At 38.4% G+C, this 20,491-nt stretch overlaps 1 protein-coding gene across 5 annotated transcripts; it reads right to left on the bottom strand.

The window, feature by feature from the left end:
• Positions 1-341: 341 nt before the first annotated feature.
• On the bottom strand, positions 342-20,338 carry LOC140156987 (uncharacterized). Of its 5 annotated transcripts, none has more exons than XM_072180036.1 (4): positions 20,064-20,338; positions 13,459-13,644; positions 5,756-5,826; positions 342-3,004 (listed from the first exon to the last, which is right to left on the bottom strand). In XM_072180036.1, exon 4 carries the CDS (start codon positions 2,989-2,991, stop codon positions 874-876), a length of 2,118 nt encoding a protein of 705 aa, XP_072036137.1. In that variant the 5' UTR covers positions 2,992-3,004; positions 5,756-5,826; positions 13,459-13,644; positions 20,064-20,338; the 3' UTR covers positions 342-873. The 5 variants fall into 5 exon arrangements, with proteins under 5 accessions (XP_072036137.1, XP_072036135.1, XP_072036138.1 ...); XM_072180034.1 differs by having other exon boundaries at positions 13,459-13,603; XM_072180037.1 differs by lacking the exon at positions 13,459-13,644.
• Between the last annotated feature and the right edge of the window lie 153 nt (positions 20,339-20,491).

Here is a 20,491-nt window from a genome sequence, read left to right as displayed (position 1 = left end):
CAAAACACCAAAAAAATTAGGTCTTTTTGGGAAAAAATCCATATCTTCAATATGAAAGGTCAAAATTTTCAATTGACCGTCGGCTTTTCCTCCCTGCTACATACACTTTAAGAATACATCATTAGATTTATATAATTTACTTCGAGGACTGTTATATATCAAAAATTTGAACAATATCAAATTTTTATAATTTGTCATAAAATTTGTATTATATTGTGATTTTCAAAAATGAAAATTATTTGATATCAGAAAGACATGCTTCGTATTCAGAATGCAATTCGATAGGTCTGAGGTGCTCTCATGTCCCACAAAAAATACTGTCGAAACGCCATAAACGCTTCATTTAGATCCCTTAAGATTATGCCAAAGTGAAGTTAACAGGAGCAGAATAACAGAGATGAACTAAGACTGTTTAAACTTCAGTTTGGCATAATCTTAAGGAACCAAAGTTTCTCTAAACAATATGACCTTGACTTGGAAGTCACCTGATGATAAGAATTTAAGAGTAACCCTCATATGCTTTAATTTCATATATTGATTATTGCTGTGATTTGTATTTTCACCTTAAAAACGAAAAGAATCGGCAAGGTGCAAAATTCCACTCATTTTGCAGGAGTCTCTCTTCACTGTTGTGTACATTGATGAAGAATTGAGTATCAGGACCAAATCAATAGAAGTTACTGTAACTTTTAAAATTGAGGTTATTGCATTCAAAAGGTCATTGCATGATCAATTCTGCATCGATTTGGACAGATGAGGTATCAAACTGTACGGAATAGCTTGATCTGTAACAGTAGGTATTGATATAACACCCCTTCTTTGACTTATGGATCAAAATTAAACTGGATACTATACTTTCTTTTTGGGATGAGTTTAGATAGACTGTTCAGTTTGAAAGAATCCAAAAACACTAAGATTCCAGTACCATACGCTGACCAGAACTATCGATAACATCAATTTGGGACGTACATACATCACAGAAACAAGGAAAATAAATATATGAATGGGATATAGATTGAAAGTACTAGCTGCAAATGGAATAGCATCATTACTATTAAGAAATATTTGAATATGTATAGATTCAAATAAGTCAGGTATGAAAATTATAATTGCTAAAAGGAAGCAGTTTGTCACAAATTGGACTAGTCCAGGTACATCAATGTGAGCAAATTGGTGACATTTCTCGCTACGTTGTTTACTGATACATACGTAGATTGCAAGAGGAGTAAACAAAGTCATTAGTTCTAATTGACAACAAAAAATGAAATGTTTTTGTACTGGATGGAATAAAGCATAACATCCTTGTGCTTTTTCCATGTCTTGTGAGGACACGAGGTACAGTAAGATGAAATATGTTGTGTAGTATACTACTGCCAAAACCAAGGAGGAAAATAACAAATGGAGACAGATAAGCAACATCCACTGAAGTATACTTTCTTGAATTTGAATTTTCCATATTGGCTTTGGTGTGGATATGACTAGAATCCCACCTATCAAACAGGATAATATTACACCTGGATTTGATACAGATAGGGACAAGTTTCTTGGTTTATGTGTAACATGGGTATAAATGCATTCCAGTATGACAATGCTTACAAACACAGCAGATAATATGTAAATCCGCTTGATGAAAACAATGTTCATCATGGACTTGTTTTTGATACGGATTATTATCCTTCCCATTATGTTTACCATCAATCCTAGACCCACAACTACCAACAGGGGTTCCATAGGTAACAACTTCTGACATAGTGACAAATTATTCTCATTTTCACATAAGTATCCTGCAAAATCTCGTACGAAATCTTGCATGTGAAATTCAACGTAGTTAGCGGATTCAAAATGAAACTTCAACAGTCCTGAATCTACCAGTTCTAAAAGAGAGTCATTCTTTGATTTACTATCATGACCATCATCATCGATTTCAAGAGCAAAGCTTACTAAGTTCTGTGTTAGATTGCATTTGTTATCAAGTATCGTTCGTAAGAACTGGAAAATAGTCGAGGGAATGGTTGGATCTATTGGCCCTATTTGCCTGGTAGTTACAAGTAAGTATGACCTTAATTCTGTGACAAGATACAGCTGAGAATGCAACTGATGCCCAATGATGTCCAGTAGTATTGGTAAGCCTTGTGTGATATCAGCAATGTAATAAGCATGCTCTGGTATAATATTGGTATGTACGTGTTGTAGCAACTCCACTGAACTCTTTTGACTCATCAGTGGTATATTGTACGTGTAAAAATGGGAGGTAAAATCACACTTCTGTTTGGAGGTGGTTACAAAACTGATCTTATGTAACTTAATTATTGTTTCAAGTAAATTGATGAACTCGATGTCATGAGAATTGATAACGTAATCAATGTCATCTAGTATGAGCAATACCTTGTTGGATCGTATATTGATATCACGAAGTTCAATCATCTGTGATCCTTGGTGGACTCCGAGAGATGACATAATGGCGTCCAAAGCTGAAGGAATGGATCTAATATGTTTCAAGTTCGCATAAGCCACTGCATATCTATAGTGGTCTTGCAGATACTTCCCTAGTTCAATGGATAACGTAGTTTTGCCGTATCCGAGAGGACCCACAATATTCACAACCGATGTTTTCTTGTTGATTATTTGGTGTATGAGTAGTTGTAAATCATCCTCACGTCCTACAAAAACACGTGGTTGCATAACATCAGGGAAATAGAAGTTATCAGGGTTGAGCTTGTCTAGTTTTGCCTTTTTGATCGTAGGTTTGATTTTGTCAAAACTAGGTTCCGTGTAAAGCGAACTGAACGCAAGAAATTTCAGCGCAATGAGCAAACCAACAATGCTGACCAAAACGCTAATAGATATTATAATCGTGAGTATTAGAGGTACGGTTACATTGTACTCTTGATGGTCCTTCAATCCAGTCGGCTTTATATGCTTCGGTGTAGTGTCTCCAGAATACTTTTTACTGTTTTGTTGATCTAGATCCATGTTGTAAAATGCGTCCATATGACCTATACATCTGTCAAAGAAGCAAAAATATTGTAACACCATCAGTGCCTTCATGGCCATGCTACCACAAATTGAGCGTAAAGTCGCAAGTTGGTAGTTCTAAACCGCTTGACTGCTGAGTTGGTAAGTCCGCTACTAATTATTTTACGCGCACTTGTACAATCCAGCAGTATATCTTTGTCGGAATGGGGCATTCCGCAAGCCAGTAATATCCATTGTGAATCAGTGGCGTACCGTGGCCGCCTCTTCCCCGGTGGGGGTGGGGGGTGGGGGGGGTGGTGGTTGGGGGGCTGATGAAAATAAATTTTGCCGCCCCTTCCTCAACAGCCCGAAAAGGTTGACCCAAATTTTTCCCGGTCGTTTGAAAAAGTGAAGAGCAAAAAAAGGATTTTAGGCGCTAGCGCCCTAAAAGCAATGTATAGTTCCATTTTTTTAACAGTTTTTTTAATGCTTTTCAAATTTTTCCGCCCTTTTTACTTTACTAATTCTTTTTGCCGCCCCTTCTTCTTCCGCCACCCTTCTTTTTGCCGCCCCTTCTTCTTCCGCCGCCCCTTCGTTTTTGCCGCCCCCTACTTATACCCCGGGGGGCTGGCGCCCCCGCCCCCCCCAAATACGCGCATGTGAATGGGGTATAAATGACATACGAGGGTCAGTCAGTATGTTTTAAGAGTTGACTTGTGACGTCATGTGGATGGTTTCCATGACATTTCTCAATGATTACATAAACACTGTACCTTTGTTTTTCAAACAACACATGTAAAAAATTATATCACGCACATGATTACGTAACAGCATTAGCATAAAATCAATGGTCTAGAGTCACCTACTGAAATTGAGTTGTTTTTGTTAAGGGAAATAAGAGGCTGAAATGAGATATTGTTGTACTTTTGATATTTTCTCGGGAATTAAAGTATGGAGAATGCTGTTTTGGAACAGTAATAGAACACAAACTACCAGTTCATTAAATCATGTTTGTTGGGCTGTAAAGGTTTTAGTTTATTTAAAATGCGTGGTCAAATATGTCTTATTTTTGACAAAAACAAGGCTTTTCTTTCTATAAAAAATCTTGATATTGCCAAAAATAGCAAACATGGAAATTTAAGTTTTTTTTGCCAGTTCTGTTGACTAATCTCCAAACATTAAAACGGGAGTCTCTCTAGAAAATATTTGAATCCGTGATTAAAATATAACTGTTATTCTACTATTGTAACATTTATTTGAAAAAGTTGATTTGCACCAGTTATCATCGCACTAAGTACCAGCTCTCACACGTGACCGGTCATTTTATTTTAATCTTTTTCATTTGTAATAACTGCTTTTTCATTTTTGCCATTTTTGCAGAATAATTTTGCTTCCATTCAAGCCCTAAAGTTGTTGAAGTTTCCAAACGTCCCATGCATTTCCACCCAAGTTTAATGGCAAGTCTCATATTTTACCAAAAGCAAACTGAGGACCTAGTGTTTATTTCTGCCCAAAACTAGCCATATGCACCTTGTACTTTCGCTGTTCTCAGACATTTTAAATATGTGTCTTTGCTGTAATTTAAAAGGCCCGCCTTTTTGCGTGATTTGGCAATGTCCCTAGTCTATTGATTTTATGCTAATGCTGTTACGTAATCATATGTGTGATATAATGTTGACATGTGTTGTTTGAAAGACAAAGGTACAGTGTGTATGTAATCATTGAGAAATGCCATGAAAACAATCCATATATGACGCCACAAGTCAACTCTTAAAACATACTGACTGACCCTCGTACTAATAGCTTGTACAGGAACGCGTCAGACGAATAACATCAACTCCCGGGCATCAACTCAGCAGCCAAGAGGTCTCAAATCAACTTGCGAGTTTGAACGCGATTCGTGTGAGCAGTTGACACTATTCTGATCTGTAACTAGGTGAAAGGAGGCAAATAGATTTATTATAGAGATTGTGATGCTCCATACGTGCTGCGTGGACTGTGCAAAACGGCGTTCAAAACGTGCGTACATATTGCTAGTCTCCGAGCTGGATTGTGATCCTTCGTCGCGAATGAGAACAAAGCGGCTGGAGCAAAGGCTAACATCTGATCTGGTCAGAAGAGGGCGACGTACTTGGAATTTAATGGTCTCCGGTCTTATGTCAACTTCCAGACAGCATGCTTTTGATTTTGACTAAAAACCAAGGTTAACATGCTGCTTAAAGTTGAAAGTATTTCAGCGGTTCGTGATAATATAATACATTAAAACTAAAGTTTTGGGCGCATTGTATACGTAGATCATTTAAGGGGGTACTACACCCCTGTACAATTTTGTGCCTATTTTTGCATTTTTCTCAAAAATTATAGCGCATTGGTGACAATTAAGAAGTTGTAGGGGCAAGGACTACAACTATTGCTCTGAAAATTCAGCAACTCAAGGCAAGTAGTTATTGATTTATTGATTAAATACTGGTTTTCCCTCATTTTTGACTGCAACTCCACAACTGCTGTCTGTGCCGAAATAAAATTTCAAGTGCAGTAGTTGTAGTCCTTGCCCCTATAATATACAAATCTTACTTGTCGCCAATGCGCTATAATTTTTGAGAAAAATGCAAAAATAGGCACAAAATTGGAGAGGGGTGTTTTTTGGCATGTGCATGGGGGTGCAAAGAATTTTTGACAAGCCGGGGGGCATAATTTTTGCACGTCGTTTGGAAATTTTTCCCGGGGGTAGGGGCTTATAAATGTTGCACAGCCCCTTATTAGTATAAAAATTTTATATTTTCCTACGTTCAGTACTTACCAGTTGTCATTAAAGTCCTTAATGTGGTAAACAGGTCTCTGTGGCTGGAGCCCTCAGTCAGCAGTCAACACCTTTAAATGCAACGGAAGAATATGAAAGTAAAATTTTGATTTAAGGGGTGGGGTATGAACGTTTGGACAGTATTTATTGTGGGACATTAGAGCACATCAGACATATCGAATTGCATTCTGAATACGAAGAATGTCCTGATGATATCAAATAATTTTGATTTTTGAAATTCGCAATGTAATACACATTTTATGGCAAATGATTAAAATTGATATTTTTGATATTTAACAGTACTCGAAGTAAACTTTACAAATCTGATGATTTATACATAAAGTGTGTGTAGGTGGGATGAAAAGCCGACTATTAATTGAAATTTTTGACCTTTCGTATTGAAGATATGGATTTTTCCCCAAAAAACACACAAAAAAATAGGTCTTTTGGGGAAAAAATCCATATCTTCAATATGAAAGGTCAAAATTTTCAATTGATCGTCGGCTTTTCCTTCCAGCTACATACACTTTAAGAATATATCATTAGATTTATAAAATTTACTTCGAGGACTGTTATATCAAAAATGTGGAAAATATCAAATTTTAATAATTTGTATTATATAGTGAATTTCAAAAAATGAAAATTATTTCATATCAGAAAGACATTCGTCGTATTCAGAATGCAATTCGATATGTCTGATGTGCTCTCATGTCCCACAAAAATACTGTCGAAACGCGCAAAACGCTCATTCCAGATCCCTAAAAACATCAGGGATCAGCGGCAAAGAGTTTTAATATGAATGTGGGAGAGTTATGAACAGAACCAACGGCATTTGAAAACTAAGATGTAAGCATTATGTCACCAAAATGAACAGAATTTTCTAATTGCCAAAGAGGGCGCTTTTCACTTGCGCAATTTTTTTTGAGACAGACTGTATAATGCTTGACATTAATTTTTTTATTTGTTGACAGGGTATGATTCATATCCCCGGAATTTATGTATGCATTCGTTTTTCAAAGGTTTCTTGGGAACTTGGCACGTAGGAATAAACTTGAACAAGTTCCTTTGTATTTATGCAATGGGCCAAGGACATGTGAAATGAACTTCATTACAGGTAGACACTATAGGACTAATATTAAATTTAGTTACTACGATAAACATAATGGAATAACTTCCTCTTCCATTTTTTTGGGCAGTCATCAAAGTTTCAAAATTCATAACCATTGATTTGGTCCAAGACTTATAGACCTAAGAAAACATGCAAATAATAAATATAAATATAAATTAACTTATATAGTTTACAAAATTGATTCAGACAAAATATGTACAAAATTAAATTAATTTTACTTCAAAATCACGGTCAATATTGTGCATGGAAACTACTACTTATTTTTACCTTGTAAAAGGGGTGTTTTTATGCTCCCGAAACGTCGGTTGTTTTGTCTTTTTAACCCTAAATTTTGGATGTTGTTGTACATATTAAACAGTTTGTAACATTTATTGTCCTTGGTTATGTACTTGAATCTTTTTAAGATCCATTCAAAGTTTCCCTGCTGGTCAGTTGGTACTGTTTTAGTTTGCTTTTTTGCTCTACTTCAAAATCGTCGGGAAATGCTAGAAATGCCCAATAGTGTACTTTGAAAATAAAAATGCGCAGCCCGTGCAGTTTCAGGTTTTATTGGTTATTTCTAGCCCGGCGAGTTGGCGCCTACCCCTGCTTTAGAATGTTTATATTGATGAGGATGACACTATCATCATCAAGTACAGATTAATAAATACGTTCCCTTCATCCTGGTAAAATAAACAACAACAACAACAACAACAAGAGGCAAAAATTGTTTGCATCTTGTTTCCTATGAATTACTTATGGTATGATTGCCAATGTTAATATATATTTAACAGCGGTTTTAAATTTCATGTATATTTATATAGAAAATTGAGTTGCAAATAGACTTGCTTCCCCCTCCGTCCTTTCGGCTCACCAAAAATTTCTTGCCCCAATTTACCCCCCCCCCCCCCCAGGGCTCATAATTATTGCACAGCTCCCCTTGACCGTTGCCTTCGTTGACTTCAAGAAGGCCTTCGATTCCATCAACAGAACAGTAATGTTCTCAATATTGCGTCACTCCCGGGGCGTCACTACGACATTCCAAGCACTTTGGTCAATGCCATAAACATGATAAAGGCCATTACTTCACAGTAACTCCAGCAGTGCAGTTATGGTTGACGGAGGCATCTCTGAACCCTTCGATGTAACAGCAGGAGTCCTGCATGGGGATGTATTGGCTCCCTTTCTCTTTTACTATATATCCTTGTTGACTACCTTTTGGGAAAGGCGTCTGGACCAGACCCGTCCTCATCGATCAACAGACAGTGTACTTCGGTTATGCGCTTTTAATGTATAAATGTGCACGTGACCACCTCCGTGCTGCCATAACAGTTTATAGACAATAAGTCTCGAAGTGACCTTATACATAGCGAGTGGTCTTTCTATACATTTGAATGCAAAGGCGGAACAACATGAGATTGCTGTGCAGCAAAATTGTCTATTTTGTTCAACTTTGTGATTATATTGTAAACGATTTCGTCGTCAAATACTTTCAAAATGTTGTTTTTGATAACATATTACAAATTCGGAATTGCAAAATGTGTAATCATTTTGCAATTGAATTAATACTTAAATTTGATGATAATTATCTACGGAGTTCCTATCCCTCTCTGTATAGTGGTCAATGCATGAAGATTTGGTCACGCTTGCTGGTCATGGTATGTCGTGCCCATGGGTCACGTACATATTTATATAAAGCGCATTTATACCGAAGCACACTGATCAAGAATATATCCGGCCAAATTGCTAAATGACCTGGACTGATGATATCGCTCTCCTTGAGTCTTCCACCCCACGGGCCCAGTCTCAGCTCTCCAGGACCGCTAATGCCGCAGCAGACCTTGGACTTATAATCAGCACACCCAAAACAGTATATGACCATCAACTGTCAACGCCAGCCTCCTCTCCAAGTGTACGGAAACCCATGAAGCATGTAACCGACTTCAGATACCTAGGCTCCATGATGGGGTCCAGTGCTAGTGACCTGAAGAGACGGAAAGCTCATGCTTAGACAGCCTTCTGGAAATTAGAGCAACTCTGGAAAAGTCCTACCATCCCAATTTCCACCAACCTGCGTCCCAGTTTTACTATACGGCTGTGAGTCGTGGGTTATCTCTTGCTTACTTGCTTAAGATGAGTGGTGTCCTCGAACTACAACAGCACGCCAAGTCCTTCTGTCCTTCCTGCATGGCCGTTCCCAAATCTACGACATCCAGTCCAGTGTTCTGTTTCAATACATCTACGTATGTTAGAGGGGTCTGTTTTCTGTTTCCATGTTTTGGTGTCCAATTGATCAGCTTGGCTACAGGCTCATTTTTACTTCCGTACGCGTGTTCAGCGAAACGTGTCCTCCTCTCTCTGATCTTCTGTGAAAGTTTCGGTAGGTCACCATACAGTAAGTTCTTTGTTCGTGATGTGCTGCTTCCAATTGATGTTGTATTATACTGCTCTAAGTATTCTTGTGTAGCTACCATCAAGTTCTTTACATACTCTGGGAGACATGACCCATGCTTCACATCCATAGGTTAGAACGGATTCGACGGTAGCAGCAATAAACGGGTCTTGAATTTCCTTGGGAGAGTTGACCTCCAGATTATGTCGAGGCTGTTACATGCTCTCTTAAAAAACAAGATGGCAGTTAGACTATACCACATTTACTTTCTGTGATCCCAGCGATGTATACGATCGTCTGGTCTGGAGCTCCTGTTGACGAGCTCCTGTTGACGCAGCAGCGTTAGAGACTACAGTGGATCGAGTCATACAAAATTCAAAATCAACAAATTAAAAGACATCTGTTTATTTTCATATTTTGTTTACAAATATTCCCGGCGTTCAATTTTATTGATCAGTTACCATCAAAGTTGGCAGAAATATATTTTACAAGAGGTGGTGTTCACAGAATATTTTCAGATCTGCAGGAAAATGGTAATAAAAGATTAGCTTGTTTCAAAATATTTTTCCCGTCTTGATTTTTTCTCCGGCTATGATTTTTTTTTCTGGGAACGCCGGTACCACGATACCGTGGATTTCGTAGCCCTGCCAGCAAGTATATCAAACAGTTCAGTTTCTCCATCTGGTGAAACTACTTTTGCCTTGGTATTTTCATACATTCTTGCTATGCCTTCCACAAGTTGATTAGGGATTCCATAGGCCTTGAGAATTTGCAGCATCTTTCCTCTATGAATGGTATCAAAGGCTTTCCTGAAGTCTATGAAGGTTATTATTGCAGGCAGGTTTTTAGCCTTCACTCCTTCAATGATCCTCCTTAGGGCCAGTATGTGGCTTGGCTTACTGTTGTTCGGCCAACCCTGAAACCATTCTGGTTGATCCTAAGAACTCTGTCTACTTCAGACCTGATCCTGTTGAAAATCATTTTGTTGAATATCTTGGCTACAACTAAGCTTAAGCTTATCCCTCGATAGTTTCCTGCTTGACTAAGATCTCCTGACTTAGGAATTGGTACTATGTTGAGGATAGACTACTGGTCAGACTTGCTTCCTTTAATCAGCGCATTGTTGCAAAACTCCAACACTATGCCATTCAGATCACATCTTAGGTTATCTCTAAGGATATGGAAAATAAAATCAACTCATTTGGCACATCCTGCTACCGTATTATGCTGAACATCAAGAGAGTAGACAAGGTACCACATTCTACCATCTACAATCTGACAGAGACAGTGTCACTTGTTGAGAAAGCCAGGACTCTACAACTGAAATTTGTAGGGCATATACTCGCTTGCCTGACGATGAGCCAGTAAAAGAGTTGCCCAACTCATGGCAAGAGGAAACCCGGACCGTAACGAACCTTGTTCTGGAAATACATTCAGTGTCTTTTAGGGGATATGGACAGCATGCTGCAGCTGATCAAAGTGTATAGGATGCAAAAGCTCCATATCGACGATATTTCGCACTAATGCTAGAGCAGGAAATTTGAGAATGAGCTTTCTCAACTTTCCTGGTTAGAGGGAGGCAACGGAGGGGGGCCAGTTTCCTAACGCAAGGACTTTTGTTTATAAGGAGGACCCCGTACTACTCCTTGTCCATGGCTACGCCCTTGCTGAGGAGATATGATAAATAGAGCCACCAAATATCCATTAAGGGGTATATCTAACAATGTCTAAGCCGATTTAAGTGCTCTCGGCTGTATGTTGGCTTTGCATGCTCATATATACTTCATTCAATCTTCGGACATTTTGTTTGTCTACGAATTATACATATTATATGCTTTGTATTAATCTATTAACATTTAAAGCATTACATCCATGCTAACATTTGCAGTTTAATTTATTATTTTTATTTTATCATTATTTTACTGAGAGTATTCACATTATTTGGTAAAATATTGACGTCTTTTTGCCTAAATTTGGTCATTTTCAGCAGCAAATGGTTTCATGTGAAAAAAAGTATTGTCCTGAATAGTATGGTTTTAATTTGACACCAAAAAGTCAGCAATAGCTTACCAAATACTGATGAAATGGTAAAAATGCTAATTTTAAAGATTTTCCTTTAAAAATGGAGGTTTTGGGTATTAAAACAAAAGTGCATTTCCACCCAACTGCTCATCGTTTTGGCAACTACAAAATGACTTTTGAATTCTAGGGAAAATTCTGAATATGATAGACCTTGTGAGAATTTTGGAACGGGGAATTAAATCGATGCCAGCTGATATACTAGTGTTGCAGGTAACTTCTACCCTTTTTTTAAATGATTAAAAGCAGGTAGAGCTCATTTCTGGTTTCGTAATGCACAGTTTACATGGAGACTCTATTGCTGGAAATTTATTTCCAGCAAGGGAAAGTCCTCGTGTATATTGGTAATTTTGCCAGGCAATAGGCCTACCCCTGGACCTCTGACCTTTCATAGTTTCCTCAAAATAGAACCGGGGCTATTTTTTCAAGACAGTACTACACTCTCCTGAGAGTTTCGCTGGAATGTTGATGGCTTTTACACACTTTTGTTATGTATTTACCTGGTTATGGTTTTATAGGTCACATAGGGGGGCCCCAGATATAGTTGATTGAGGTCACAATTGCTGGACTCTATGTCCCCATGTAAATTGCATCGCCAGGGCAAGTCATCCATCAAAATAAAATTTATGGTTATTATGTAGGCAAGGGTAAAGTCTCCATGTGAATAGCGCTTAACAAACGAGTTGCACAAATTGCAACTTTTACGTTAAAACAATTGCTGATTGGGATAAAGTACAATAAATTATTCAAATACAAAACTTACCGTATCTTAAGCAATTCAATGGAAGTGTTAGTATCAGTTTTTACGAGTAATATTTCAACCAAAGTATAATATTGTATAGGTCTGTACTCAGCTATACCATTAACAAACATGATTAATGTCTGTGTTGTTAGCCCGGGTTGTTAGTTATGTACACTTCTGTCTGTCCGCATGTCAGTGAAACATGTAGGCCTACATTCTGCGATCCGCTGTAGCGTGAAGCACAGTGAGCGTGAAGCGGGGCGTGAAGTAATAGGCCTACCAATATTGGAAGCTGTTGTCTACTGAGACAGCAATTAACCGCTTACAGGGTATCCCAGAATGATCTATACCGTATTTGAAAAAATATAAAAAATATATAATGAACAGTATGTCTAATTTTAATGCATGAATTGCAATGCTACAGGCAAGTCACCTACTTATTTCGTTACTTTCATCATCTATGCAAACTATGCTTTCATTAAAATTGGCGTGCCATTGATATTATTGAAAAGGGGCGAAAATTGGATTTGTGTAACTTACAACGCAACGGCCCCATAACACATTGGATGCTTTATCGCCATCGTCCAGCCGTACTGTGATATAAAATTGGATCGATTGAGCCCATATTGGTCGAGCTATGAGTTTTAAAATATTGGACGAGGCGTAGTCGAGTTCAATATTTTAAAACTCATAGCGAGACCAATAAATATTGGGCGTAAGATGTACAGATGTATAGAGATGACAATGCTGAATAAGTCTTGATATGGGATTCTAGGCTTCCAGTGTTTGCTCAACACAGAATGATTTGTAAAACATATTAATATGGCCATTCTTTGTTAATGGAAAATATTGTGCATCAAAATTAATGTCTGATTCACCAACGATGTTTTAAATAATGTTGTGACCCGTTCGTCGGACTTCTCGGACAGACTGAGACTGCGCAGACGAAGGAAGTTGTTTCACGATGGGGTCCCAGGCGTGCAGGACAACATAGACTTCCCTTCATGCTGGCTGGCTTCTTTCACTGCCCTCTCAAACTCACTTTTCCTCCTTGTTGATATTTATAATGGCATAGGTCATCGGTTTTGAATTGGTAGGCAGACAGTTTTGAGCGTGCGGAGTCGTAGGAAGGTCCTATCACACTCCTGCGAGTGAGAACGCTACCCGTGACACAACTTCTACTCCAATTACCAATAAGTGATCCATCGGTCAAGTCTCTGCACACTCTGATGAAGACCCGGCGAACGGGTCACAACGTTACTGAAATACTGGATGGCTCAAAACATCCCCCCATAACCATATAATAATGTATATCATTACGTAGCGGTAAACGTAAATAGAAAGCAAAATACTTCTACGCTACTCAAATTTGGTACACTCACCAGAACGCTTTCACCTCCGATCACGTCACAGATGTTGATGACGTCAAACACTCAGACTTTTTTTGATCTTGTTGTACGTGCGGATGAGTCCCTGATATCCTTTGATGTCACTGTGCTGTTTACATCCATCCCGGTCAAGGATACCCTGAATGTGATCAAACAATAATTGCTTGAACGTGATAGAAGCTGGAAAGTGGACAGTGCTGAAAACCTTAGTGTTGATCAAATCATCCAATTATTAAGCTTCTGTCTTATAATACTACGTATATTGTGTTTAGGGGCGAAAATTACCAGCACTAAGATGGGTGTGTGATGGGCAGCCCTTGAACCCCCCGTTGGCAGCGAACGCGTACATGGAGCACTTTGAACGTATTGCTCTAGCGTCTGCTCCTCACCCACCGCGTACGTGGTATCGTTATGTGGATGACACCTTCTGCGTAATTAAACCGGCGCATGTGGAAGTGTTCACGAATCACATAAACAGTCAGGACTTGAATATCAAATTCACGCGCGAGGAAGAGGGAGACGGGCCACTCTCTTTCCTCGATACTCATCTCTCTCGGAAACAGAACGGATCGGTGAAAATATAAGTAGACCGTAAGCCTACTCACACCACGGATCAGTATTTGAACTTTAGCTCACACTATCCGCTGGAACACAAACTGAGTGTTGTGAGAACTCTGTTATATAGAGCGGAGACGGTTGTTATCGATTCCGATGACAGATCTAAGGAGATAAGACATATGAAGGAGGTGCTACACGAGAGCGGCTATCAAGACTGGACATTGTTCAGGGCTCGTCTAAAACAGAAAGAACAAAATAAGGACAGCGACGAAGATAGCAGTAGGAAGGTATTTTTGTCACCTTGCCTTACTTGGAAGGATTTTCGGAACGGCTGCGCAAGGCTTTCAACTCTACAGGTGATAGCACAGCTTTCAAACCTCAGAATACCCTACGCAGATCTCCTGTCTCCCTAGAGGACAAAACTGGACAAGAAAAGCAATCTGGTGTTGTGTACAGCATCCCTTGCAAAGACTGTGACTCCATATACATCGGTACGGTGAGTCTGGACGCAAGCTCAAAAGTGCGCATCTTTTCTAGAAAGGGGATATACTCATCTGTCGACTTGCTGAAGTGTAGTTTATGAAACAACGCATCTGACAATGTATATGGAACAGAGTGGATGAATAAGTGTTCATGAAGAAAGTGAGTGAATGGTGAAAGCAGCTTCGTTTGGAGGTTGTCACCTGTGCGATGACAGTTTGTACGCAAAGGATTATGCAGTGGTCTTCATGGGACATAAGTGTGGATAATACTTCAGAGAAACTGATCAGCAGCAAAGAACTTTTGATTGAGTATCCACTATCTAAAGATTGTAGTATTAAGTATTATGCTATTTTTTATTAATTTGTTGTGAATTTTACATCATAATATTAATAGTAGCACATCGTAATTACTTCGATATAATAGGGCAATATCGACTTATCAATACTTGTTAGCCATCGATTATTGGGGATCGTGTCGTGGGGAACAGTGAACTTCGGTTATATTTATAAATGCGCTTTTATAAATACGCACGTGACTCATGGGCACGACATATCAAGGCCAGCAAGTGTGACCAAATCCTCAAGTATTGACCACTATACAGAAAAGCATAGGAACTCTGTAGATAAATATCATCAAATTTAAGTATTAATTGAATAGCAAAATTATTACACATGGGGGATTCCGAATTTGTAATATGTTATCAAAAACAACATGTTGAAAGTATTTGACGACGAAAAAAAAATTCAACGACGGAAACGTTTAAAATATAATCACAAAATTGAACAAAATGGACAATTTTGCTGCACAGTAATCTCATGTTGTTCCGCCTTTGCATTCAAAATGTATAGGAAGACCAAGCTGTTATTGCAGCGCGGAGGTATTCACGTGCGTAATTATAAAAGCGCATTTATAAATACAACCGAAGTACACTGCGAAAGGGGCATTTTTCCAGAAGGGTCGTTATTCCGAAGGGTCAGTATGCTGAAGGTTCAATATTCTGAACGGTCGTTATCCGATTTTACAATAAGGCTCGTTATTACGAATGGTCATTGCTCCGAATTTACAGTAAGGTTCGTTATTCCGAAGGTTTATTATTCCGAAGGTTATTGCTCCGAATTTACAATAAAGTTTGCTATTGCGATATTAGTGCAGAAAGTTAGTTTTGGGTCTGACTTAAGAAATATTTTCTTCTATGAGACTAAGCCTTCTGTCGGATGCAATAAGTCCAATCGCTATAATAACTTCCGGTTTTTGAGATCAGTTTTGGGAGACTTTGACCTCTGATATATCGGGGAAATTGCTGTAATTTTATTATTAATTAATAATTTATTATTGTCATAATGATATCATCAAAAATATTTAAATAATTATTCAATAATAATATTTTTGGGTTTGTTTTCATTCTTGTAAAACATTTAAGATTTTTCTGAATTTTCCCAATATGTCAGAGGGCAAAGTGTCCCAAAACTGCAAAAACTGTCCCACAATGCATTGCAAACTTCCAATGCCGATTGGGTTTATTGCGTTTTTATCTCCAAGCCTTGCGTTTCTAGGGGAACCTCGTCATTATGTGCTAACAGGGCCGCGACACTCCCCGGGGGGGCACTCCAACTTTGGAGGTGACGCGTCTGTAGGGCTGCTAAGACCCCCTTTCTCAGCACCGCTGTCACCCAAAGACCAGAGTTGTAACGAGTCACGTCATTTCATGGTCGAGTCGAGTCATTTCTTGCAATATCTCGAGTCGAGTCGAGTCAAATGACTCGAGTCACTGTACAATCTCTATGGGGAAAATTTGAACATCCGAGTCGAGTCATTTCATTTTTGAAAAGTCGAGTCTCGAGTCATGACTCGTTACAAGTCTGCCAAAGACCCCATATTTTTTTAAGAACACATGCTCGCTCCGCGCTCTGTCACCCGAAGAACCCCTATTTTTCCATTTGATCTGTCACCCAAAGACCCTTACAAGTTCAATTTAAACAGCAACTTTCATTTATCACTGATTTTGTTACTTATTTTGAAAAAATAAAGAAATTTGAAGCCATTTAGAACTAGAAATTCGATTTTCGAGGTTTTTGTGGCGCTGTTTTGGTTCTCACCCAAAGATTCCATTTAAAAAAAAGGTCATGTTCTCACCCAATGACCCCATATTTTTTTCATTTTGCTCTCACCGAATGCCAAAAATCACGCTCTCACCCAATGACCCCATATTGTTTACATGTTGCTCTCACCGAATGCCCCTTAGTGCGAAAGCGCCAGCCCTACACCTATATCCATTTCAAATTGAAGTGCCCCCCCCCCCCGGGGACACTCCGGCACTTGTTGGAAGACATGAAGTAGCCTACAGCAGACAGTTACATGTACAATGTGATTTTCTCATTTATAATTAGGATTACGTCATTGTCAGAATGCCAGAGCTTGTTTCATTTGTTCATTAGAATGATTGACAGCGGTGGGCGGACTTATACTCTTTGTTTTGTGAGCGGTACAAAAATGTGATTCTCCTCATAAATTATAGGTCAAGGTAGGTCAATTCGGACGTCTCTTCCACAGATCTCTATGTAGGAATCTATGGTATCTTCTCATTACACGATCGTAGTAAGAATTGGCCGGCGACGACGCTTGCGAATTGCCTGTCTTCAACTGCTGTATAGCATGGTATAGGCAGTTTGTAGAGAGTGTCCTATCTCATTATTAAAGGATCTCTGGTGCTAATCATTAGATTGCATAGAACATTACATATCGACTGCTCAATGCCAGAAGTGCATGTAAGTTCAATAGCTGCCATGGGACTGACATTTGGCAATTTACATGCAGTATATTGTACTCATCTATAACTTATTTCGACCCCAGGTTAAACATGTTAAAGCAAAAATCTACTTTTTACACGATTGTAAATGAACTAACATACGCTCGTACCCTGCTAACACTCCCAAAATGTCCGCCTCACAAAACAATATAAAACAAAAGAAATCCACTCACAAAACAATATCAAACATAACAGTTTAGGTAGAAGGCGTGAATATGAGTGAGGCAAAAAACAAATCTTTCCCCTAAAATGACAGCCTCACAAAACAATATATAACAAAAGAAATCCACTCACAAAACAATAGAAAACATAACATAAAGGGTTTTTTACTCTCCTAAAAATGATCGCATCACAAAACAATATAAAACAAAAGAAATCCACTCACAAAACAATATCAAACATAACAGTTTATACGTATAGAGAAGGTAGAAGGCGTGAATATGAGTGAGGCAAAAAACAAATCTTTCCCCTAAAATGACAGCTTCACAAAACAATATATAACAAAAGAAATCCACTCACAAAACAATAGAAAACAAAACATAAAGGTTTTTTTTACTCTCCTAAAAATGATCGCATCACAAAACAATATAAAACAAAAGAATCCACTCACAAAATAATATCAAACATCACAGTTTTTGTTCGCATAGAGAAGGAAGAGGGCGTGAATGAGAGTGAGACAAAAAAAAACCCTTTCCCCTAAAATGATGGCCTCACAAAACAATAAATAACAAAATAAATTCACTCACAAAATAATAGTAAACAGAACATAAAGTCTTTTTTACTCTCTCCCAAAAACGACCGCCTCACAAAACAATATAAAACAAAAGAAATCCACTCACAAAACAATATCAAACATAACAGTTGATGCGTATAGAGACTGTAGAGGGTGTGAATGTGAGTGAGGCACGAAATCTTTCCCTAAAATGACGGCCTCACAACAGTGGCGTAGCTGGGATTTTTTTCGGGGGGGGGCAAGCTTGTATGGGGCGGGGGCCCAAATTCACCAAACAAAAATTTTGCCGCTCCTTCCTCAAAAAGGTTGACCCAATTTGTTTTTCAGTGGTTTGAAAAAGTGAATAGCTCTCACTCCTTTATTCTTTTGCCCTGCGCTAGGGGGGGGGGCCCAAATAGGTATTGCCAAAGGGGCAATTCCCCCCTGCCCCCCGGGCAGCTACGCCACTGTCTCACAAAACAATATATAAAAAAAGAAATGCACTCACAAAATAATAGAAAACATAACATAAAGGTGTTTTTCTACTCTCTCCCAAAAATGACCGCATCACAAAACAATATAAAACAAAAGAAAATCGGCTCACAAAATAATATGAAACATAACAGTTCTGAGTTTGTATGGAGACTGTATGTGGAGAGACTTTAGACATGTTAGAGGGCGGTAATGTGAATAAGGCACAAAATCCTCACACACAAAATACACTCTACAGTGTGCATCGTGCCATAGCTGTACCTTTGTCATTGTCATAGATCTAGTGCTTCAGCCGAAAGCCGTGTATTTTAAAAAGGTAAAATAAAGCATTATACATGAAGCTGTAATTTAAATACTGACAGAATATAAATTAACTACATGTATTTGATTTTTGGGGCTTCAACTTCGTCAATACTGCTGTTTTCTTCGGGGTTTTTTTTGCCAAATTTTTCATTTTAAAAATACCAAATGACAATTTGAATGCCTTATCCTATACTTTAGGAAATTTATAAACAATTTTATTACAATTTTTTTGTTGCACTTTCCCTGGGATCACTGAATGGAATTTTTGTTCTTGTTCTTTCAATTGATTTTGTGCTGAAATGCGCGCAAAGCGCGTGAAAATTTTGACTTTCATCGCTAGGGGGGACGTAGAATTAATGCTGAATTGGTCAATTAAGGGTGGCGCCCAGGGTACGTGCCCCCTCTTCCCCCACCTCTATGAAAACCATGACTTTGCACTGGACTATGAGTTGCCAGGGCAATTAATCCTGGTTCAAATTTTAATGCACCTTAGGGCCCCTGGTATGGTGAGATGAGATAAAGGCCACGACAAACGGCAGGGGTCCAAGGGCATTGAGCATTTTAAAACAACGACATATCATATATCCGCATGAATAGAGGGCCCTTTAGTACCCGTAACAAAAGGCTATCAGTATACCAATACACAAATACACAAATGAACTAAGTACTCAGCATATTTGTGCCATGCTTGTGGGTTTTTAAGACAAAATAAAGAGAACAAACATAATACAAACTTTATCTGCTTGCATTCTCCTTTTTACAGTGTCGTTTCTAATAGCTCATTTTTAAGCCAAAGGTCCTGTGTGAAATCCAACATTTTTCTTCAATCACTGCGCCGTCTTTTTTAAAGACATTTCTTGTTGGTATTCACTTCTGCTTCTTTGTATTACACGTTCCATGACTGCAATTCCATCCAATGTTGACAATTATCAGTGTATTATATAGCAAAGACTTTATGCAAATGAGATTATGAAATTCAAAGTACTCTAAAAGACAAAGGTACAAACTTGTATTGACCATAAGTAACCATGGTAACAGCCATCAAAGTCATGCTTGAGCGGAGATGAATAATAGTTGTGGAATATAGTGACCGCCGTATGTAGGCAATTTTGTAGTTGTAGGCCGGGGAAGGGGGGAACAAATTTTTCGCACGCCGTTTGGAAATTTAGGCTTATTGCACAGCCCCGGATCGAGCCCCCTAAATGAATACAAAAAGATATTCTACTTAATACTTTCAGTACTTACCAAGTGAAGTCCTTAATGCGGTGAACAGCACTCTGCAACGAAAGGTGTTATTGTTAATACAACAACTGCACAATTCAGTGCACGGTGGCGGTGTTGATAGCAGCAACAAAACTCCAGATTCCAAAAGCAATCAGAACTCATTTGTTAAAATAAAACATAATATTTTTCAGATGAAAGGAACTTCATTTATACTTTACTGATATTATAAGTTAAATTTAATACTAAATTTAGGTATTAAAAAAACCGAGTATCGGGTGTATCAGATTCACTGAGTCACTAGCACTGGCACGGTATGCACTCAGGATAGGCTTCAGGAAACGATCATTACAGATTTTGGGTCATTGAGTCATTATTGCGGCAGAATTAATTAACGGAATCCTAAGCCGGAAGTCATTGCTGGACATTTCCTATTGACATTTAGCCGACTT

This window comes from Amphiura filiformis, chromosome 7 (assembly GCF_039555335.1).
Source record: "Amphiura filiformis chromosome 7, Afil_fr2py, whole genome shotgun sequence".
Classification (NCBI taxonomy): domain Eukaryota; kingdom Metazoa; phylum Echinodermata; class Ophiuroidea; order Amphilepidida; family Amphiuridae; genus Amphiura; species Amphiura filiformis.
Note: the sequence above shows the minus strand (reverse complement) of the source record. Positions and strands in the feature narration are given on the sequence as shown.